Here is a 7,572-nt window from a genome sequence, read left to right on the forward strand (position 1 = left end):
CTATCTCCCATCCAAATGACGGTTTGTCTAAGATCATTAATTTGATTTGCCAATTTTTGATCGATACCAGATTGTGAATTCCACAACCTTGTGGAATTCTTTTGCCAATTGTCAACAAAGCTTACTGTCTGAACAGAAGAGTGCAATGCAACTCCTGCCACAGTGGCTGTAGCTGTGACTGCAATTAATCCCATAATCACTGCAATTAAAGTAAAAATGAATCTTTTGGATCTACTTAAAACGCCTTTTAATACTTCAGTCAAAATATGGATGGATGGTGAGGCCTCCCATGGTCGGTCCATGGACACAGGGATCCACACGCCTTCTCTTGCTCTCACCAGCAGAATACGGTGCTGCCAATCAAAAGTTGAATCAATGCAAGTAAACAATTTGCAATTTTCACAAGTTATAGTTTGGGAGTCTGGTTTAATAACTATATTTCCTATGACTAACATATAAGGGGGCTTTACACAACTTTGTAAAGGAACTGTTAGACTGGAATTTAGGTTGATAGAGTAAAATGGCTTATAATCTCTTGTTTCTATAGTTTGATTTCCAGACCAAATTCTAAGGCGGTATGAAGCCACAGTAAGTCTCCATAATTCTGGATGTTCAGGACCAAAAACAGGACTTATCATTTTTGGTCTTGGAGTAGAGATTCCCTTTTCTCCCCATATCCAAGGGTAGAAAGACTGTAATTTTTTGTGCTTCTGTTTGTCTAAATTTTCCATTAAGTCACTATCAACAGTTGGACTCACTAGTGCACTGGGACAGAATTGAGTTTGTCCTGCGCAATTGTGGTAGAATTGACCTCTAGGTGCCCAATCTATAACAGTTCCGAATGTATTGTTTTTTAATATCACTGCACTATCGGCCACACATTCTTCCCAAACTAAATCTTTTGATTCTCTGGAAATCTCTTTGGGGCAAGGTTTCCCTTTTGGCCTAAATTTTAATGATCTTTGATAAGAAAAGTCTTGTAAACAGTTTACCTGTGGTTTGAGTGACATTCCGCTTACCATGTGATAAGTAAATCTACTGGTGGGACTGACAGTAGGTACTTCTACCAACCAATTTTGAATAGCAGGCATTAAACATCCTGGTGCTCTCCCTAGGCAAATAGGAGGATAAGGATACCCAATGGAAATATTTATCATCATTCCTTCTTCCTCCGGTTTTGCAGGGCAACGATCATCTGTGGGACCAGGTACCCACACACTATTATTAACATATACTTCAATAGGATTATCCATCCATGTAACTGCCCGAATTAAGGGGGGGAAAGGCACATAGGCCCAATAGGTATAATTAGCTGCAGCTGCTCCTGCAGGCATGGGGAGACTTACCACCGTTGATACAATCATTAAAGCTGTAAGCAGCAATTTTTCTGGGGTTTGTGTCACCTTTGTGCTAGCTAGGCTTTTTCCAGCTAACTGTGTCAGCTTCTTTAACTGTGCCCAGGTCAGCAGCTCCGCCTTCTCGGTGCGTGGTGACTTCATCTGTTCTTCTGATATCATCACTTGGTTCATCATGCGAGTCAATGGTGCTCGATTGCGGTGTTTCTGTCTCTGTGGAGGCGCTTTTCTTTGCATCTCCGATGGGTTCACTGTAGAACTTCAAATGTTTAGTGGGTATCCAAACAGGAAGCTGATTTTCTCCTGGTGAAACACAAGCAAAACCTCTTCCCCAGGTTATCACCTTCCCTATTTCCCATGTCTTATTTTTGTTGTCTTTCCACCAAATCAGTTTTCCTTCATGTAGACTGTTCTTTTTACCAGTAAGATGTTGTTCTGCAGAAGTAGTAGTCTGATTTCTATAAATGTTTCAAAATTTAAAGTATAGAGTGCTAGATTAAGCTGCATCTGAGAAGTGGTACACTCCTTACTGTCTCCCCCTTTTTTTTGTTTAACTAACTGAGTTTTGAGTGTTCTATTAGTTCTTTCAACTATGGCCTGTCCTTGGGAATTATAAGGAATTCCTGTTGTATGTGTAATATTCCACTGATTTAAGAATTTTTGGAAAGCTTTACTACAATAACCTGGTCCATTGTCAGTTTTAATTTTTTCTGGAACTCCCATTACAGCAAAACAAGATAATAAATGTTTTTTAACATGGGAAGTACTTTCTCCTGTCTGGCATGTTGCCCATATGAAATGTGAATAAGTATCAACTGTTACATGAACATATGATAATTTTCCAAATGAAGGTACATGGGTAACATCCATTTGCCATAATGCATTAGGACACAGACCTCTGGGATTCACTCCTGCCTCTTGAGTGGGCAGGTGTAGTACTTGACACTGGGTGCAATGTTGTACAATATCTTTTGCCTGTTTCCATGTGACATCAAATTTGTTTTTTAACCCTGCTGCATTTACATGAGTCAAAGCATAAGTTCTTGTGCTTTTATGAATGCAGAGGATACCAGTAAGTCAGCTTGTTCATTTGCTATAGTTAAAGGTCCTGGCAAATTAGTGTGTGCTCGAATATGAGTAATATAAAATGGGAAATTCCTTTTTCTTACAGTTTGTTGTAATAAATTGAACAACTGGTTTAACTGATCATCCATGCTATATTTAATTAGAGCTGTCTCAACATCCCTTGTAGCCTGTACTACATATGCAGAATCTGATATAATATTAACAGGTTGATTAAAATCTTGTAACACTGTAATGACTGCAACCAACTCTGCTCTTTGAGCTGATTGATACTGAATTTTGATTACTCGCTCTTTTGGTCCTGTGTAAGCCGCTTTTCCATTGCTGGAACCATCAGTAAATACTGTCAGAGCATTTTCTAAAGGCTCATGTCTGGTAATTTTAGGTAAAATCCAAGTAGTCAATTTTAAAAACTGGAAGATTTTTGGTTTTGGGTAATGATTATCAATAACTCCCACAAAATTAGCAAGGCCAATCTGCCATGCACCAGAATTGATAAAGGCTTGCCTAACTTGTTCCTTGGTTAAAGGAACAACTATTTTGTCTGGGTCATTACCACACAATTTTATTATCCGTAATCTTGCCTGACCAATTAATGTAGCTATTTGATCCAAGTACAATGTAAAAGTCTTAATTGTACTGTGAGAAAGAAATGACCACTCCACAAGATCAGTGTTTTGAATAATGATGCCTGTTGGAGAATGTGTAGTAGCAAAAATCAAAAGTTGGAGTGGGGCTAAAGGATCTACCCTATTTATTTGCGCTGACTGAATTTTTTCTTCCACTAATTTAATTTCTTTTGTTGCCTCTGGGGTTAATATTCTTTTACTATTTAAGTCTGGATCTCCTCTTAGGATAGAGAACAAATTTGACATGGCATAAGTAGGAATGCCTAGAGTTGGCCGAATCCAATTAATATCGCCTAACAATTTTTGAAAGTCATTTAATGTTTTTAAAGTATCTTTTCTTATTTCTATTTTTTGTGGCTTAATTTTTCTATTTTCTGTCTGCATCCCTAAATAATGAAAAGGAGCGGAGGTCTGGATCTTATCCGATGCTATTGTTAGTCCTGCGTTGGCAACCTCTGCTTGCAGAAATGTGTAACAGTCAATTAATTTTTCTCTTGTTTCTGCAGCACATAAAATATCATCAATATAGTGAATGATATAACAATCTGAAAATTTGTCTCTAACTGGTTGAAGGACTTGACCTACGAAAGTTTGACAAATAGTTGGACTATTAAGCATTCCCTGAGGTAGTACTTTCCACTGAAACCTGGTGGCTGGTTCTTTATTATTTATGGCTGGTATAGTAAAGGCAAATTTTTCACAATCTTGCTCTGCCAGAGGAATGGTAAAAAAGCAATCCTTAAGATCAATTATAATTAAAGGCCAGTCTTTTGGGATCATGGCCGGAGAGGGCAATCCGGGTTGAAGAGGCCCCATGGGTTGAATTACAGCATTTACGGCTCTTAAGTCCATTAACATATGCCATTTGCCTGATTTTTTCTGAATTACAAATACAGGAGAATTCCAGGGTGAGAATGAAGGCTCAATGTGTCCTTTTTTTAATTGTTCCTTTGCTAATGAATGTAAAGCCTCCAGTTTTTGCTTCGGTAGCGGCCACTGATTTACCCATACCGGTTTTTCTGTCTTCCAAGTTAATGGAATGGGTTTAGGAGGCGCTACAGTGGCCGCCCCTAAAAAGGATACCCTATTCCTTTTCTTTCTTGATTTTTCTTAGTCTCAATTGGGACTTTAATGCCATTTTCATTTTTTCCTAACCCCTTTCCTGGTATATATCCCATCTTAGTCATGATTTTTTGACTCGTGGGGCTGTATAATGGAGCGGGCATAATGATTTCCGCACCCCATTGCTGTAATAAATCTCGACCCCATAGATTAACAGGAATTGAAGTAATCATTGGCTGAACAGTACTTTCTTGATTATCTGGTCCTAAGCAATGTAAAATCATTGTACTTTCGTACACTTCTGAAGCTGTGCCTACGCCGACAAGTCTTGTAACAGCCTTTTGTTTAGGCCAATTTTTTGGCCATTGATTTAAAGCAATGACAGAGATATCTGCTCCAGTGTCTACCAACCCTTCAAACTGTTTTCCTTGAATAATGGCCTTACACACAGGTCTGCTCTCAGAGACCAGATTTGCCCAATATGCAGCCTTTCTTGTCTGATCAGTGCTTCCGAACCCTCCTGTTCTTTTTATCTCACTGTTTCCAACTTTAATATAAGGTAGGAGTAATAATTGAGCAATCCTGTCTCCTGGACTGGCACTCCAAGGAATTGAGGAACTAATAACCAATTGAATTTCACCTTTATAGTCTGAATCAACCACACCAGTATGAATTTGAACTCCTTTTAGATTTAAACTTGATCTTCCTAAGATTAGTCCTACAGTCCCCTCAGGCAATGGGCCATATACCCCTGTGGGGATTTTTCGAGGAGGCTCCCCTGGAAGCAGAGAGACTGCTTGTATGGTGCATAAATCTACTGCTGCACTGCCGCTTGTGGCGGGGGATAATTGCTGTATTGTGATAACTGGCTTATTCCCTGAGTCACTTGTGGCAGTGGGGGTTGTTGTTCCTGAAAACCCTGAGGAACAAAGGGCTGAATTTGGAATGCCCCAGTTTGTTGCGGGGCCTGAGGCTGGCCCCTCCTCTCGTTTCCCGACAGTGGTTGCCCATTTTTATCAAATTTAGAACGACATTGATCACCCCAATGTTTTCCCTTTTTACATCTTGGACATAGGCCAGGTGGCTCTTTATCTGTTCTTGTAGTAGCTTGAGTAGTTACATTTTGTTTATTTGAGACTAGGCAATTCTTTTTTAGATGACCAATTTGACCACAATTATAACATCTTCCCCCAAATGTTCTAACCTGTCCTCCTAAAGCAACTCCTGTGATTGCTTGAGCCATAAGCATAGCTTTATGCATAGCTCCTCCAATTCCATCGCAGGCCTTAACATACTCTGAGATTACATCTGATCCTGCGGGAACCCTTCCTTTTAATGGCTTAATGGCTGATTGACAATCAGGATTGGCGTTTTCATATGCCATCAACTCCACTATGACCTTACGGGCATTCTCATCGGTAATTGACTTTTGAGCAGCATCTTGAAGTCTTGCTACAAAATCAGGGTAGGGCTCTTTAGAGCCTTGTCTTATTGTATTAAAGGAGGGGCAGGCAGTTCCTGGGTCTTGGATTTTCTCCCAGGCCCTAAGGCAGATAGCCCTAATTTGCTCAATGGCCTCATTTGGCATTATTACTTGTTGGTCAACAGTGCTCCAATTTTGACCTATTCCTAATAGTTGATCTGCATCTATGTCAATTGGAGGATTGGCAGTCCTATTTTTTCGGACCTGTACTTGTGCCCCATCAATCCACCAAGTCTTAAATTGTAAAAATTGAGAGGGTGAGAGTGAGGATTTTGCCAGAATCTCCCAATCATAAGGAATGAGTCTATGTCCATGAGCAATGGAATCTAATAATGTTCTCATGTAAGGAGAGTTGGGTCCATACTGTTTTACTCCTTCTTTCATTTCTTTTAGCATTTTTATAGAAAAGGACTTATATCTGGCTTCAGCTACGGGAAGCTCTCCCTCTTGGGCCCCTTCTCCAGGTGGTCTTGCTTCTAATATTACTGGGAATTGCCACGCCTCAATATCTCCTTGTTTTCTTGCCTCATCAATAATTTTATGTAACGCACTACCCTGTGTACTAGGCGGTGCTGTAGGATTAAGTCTCATGATGGGCGGTTGAGGATATGGCACCCTGCCCTGTGGCACTGGAAATGTTCCTGGCTGTCCATACGGATTTTCTGGGGGCAGCTGATACTGTAGTTCAGCTGGCGGCCAGTATTGATAGGCTACTGGCGGCTGGGTCTTATTTTCTACCGGCTGATATTGTGGACACTGTATTTGGATTGGCATTGCCATGACAGAGACTCTATCTTTTTCTATTTGATCTTCTTTTGGAGTTTGTACTTGTTTAACCTGCATTTGAGGTTGTAAAGTTACAGGCATCTGAGCTGCTGGAAGAGCAGTTGGCCATCGTGGTCTAGACTCTGATGGCTCTGCTAATTCTGGATTTTTTTCTTCTAATTTTAACGTTTCAGGATACACTACCTCCTGTAATTGATTATTGTCAACATTTTGCGTTGACCGAGCCATAGCCGGCTCTGATACACATTCACAGTGTGAACTTTCCTTTCCTTTCCGGGATTCTATCCCTGCCTCTTTTTCACAATCTACTGCACAGCTTTTAGGGACATCAGAAATTGGAACGCTATCTTCTTCTGTTTGAAATGGTTCTAAAGCTACTTTAATAATGACCCAATCATTCCATACTGTAAGCGGAATGATTTTACCTTCCCTACTTGCTTGTTTTAATTCTTTGCCAATTTTTTCCCAATCTTTTAGATCTAAAGTTCCCTGTTCCGGAAACCATGGACAAAACTGCTCTATTGTTTGAAATAGCGTAATTAGATTTTTGGTGGAGACTTTAACTCCCCCTCTTTTTAAGAGAATTTTAATAAAGCTGCGATAAGAGGCATATTTACTCTTAGTTTGCCCCATTGTTACCCTAGGTTCTTCCGAGCGCACAAGCTTACCGCAAGGCTGACTGTAGACGTACTCGGGAGTCTCTCGTCGACTTGTCCTCAATGACCACGCTCCAGCGTACCTTCACCTTACAGAAAAGCCTCCACATTGGGCACCAGATGAAGGGGTGGCCTGCCCCTCCACACCTGTGGGTGTTTCTCGTAAGGTGGAACGAGAGACTTGAGAAAAGAAATAAGACACAGAGACAAAGTATAGAGAAAGAAAAGCGGGGCCCAGGGGGCCGGCGCTCAGCTTACAGAGGACCCACGCCGGCCCCGGTCTCTGAGTTCCCTTAGTATTTATTGATAATTATCTTTACCATCTTAAAGACAGGGGAGTGGCAGGACAATAGGATCAAAGAAAAAAGAGGAAATCGGCAGTAAGACATATGAACAAAAACCTCTGTGACATGAATAAGTTCAAAGGACAATGCTGTGCCTTGAGATGCATATGCAAACATCTCCATAAACCTTTTGGCAGCATAGTTTCAGTCTATCACATGGGGAGAAACCTTAGA

General features: G+C 40.5%; 1 protein-coding gene across 1 annotated transcript; it reads right to left on the reverse strand.

Annotated features, from left to right (window-relative positions):
• Window positions 1–4,817: 4,817 nt before the first annotated feature.
• LOC139356723 (endogenous retrovirus group K member 24 Gag polyprotein-like) lies at window positions 4,818–7,138 on the reverse strand. The gene has a single exon (XM_071071515.1). The coding sequence runs from the start codon at window positions 7,029–7,031 to the stop codon at window positions 4,944–4,946; it is 2,088 nt and encodes a 695-aa protein (XP_070927616.1). The 5' UTR covers window positions 7,032–7,138; the 3' UTR covers window positions 4,818–4,943.
• Between the last annotated feature and the right edge of the window lie 434 nt (window positions 7,139–7,572).

This window comes from Macaca nemestrina, chromosome 10, assembly GCF_043159975.1.
Source record: "Macaca nemestrina isolate mMacNem1 chromosome 10, mMacNem.hap1, whole genome shotgun sequence".
Taxonomy (NCBI): domain Eukaryota; kingdom Metazoa; phylum Chordata; class Mammalia; order Primates; family Cercopithecidae; genus Macaca; species Macaca nemestrina.

Bases quoted from the DNA above. Each gene is read 5' to 3' on its own strand.
- LOC139356723 (XM_071071515.1), bottom strand. From the start codon at position 7,031: ATGGGGCAAACTAAGAGTAAATATGCCTCTTATCGCAGCTTTATTAAA.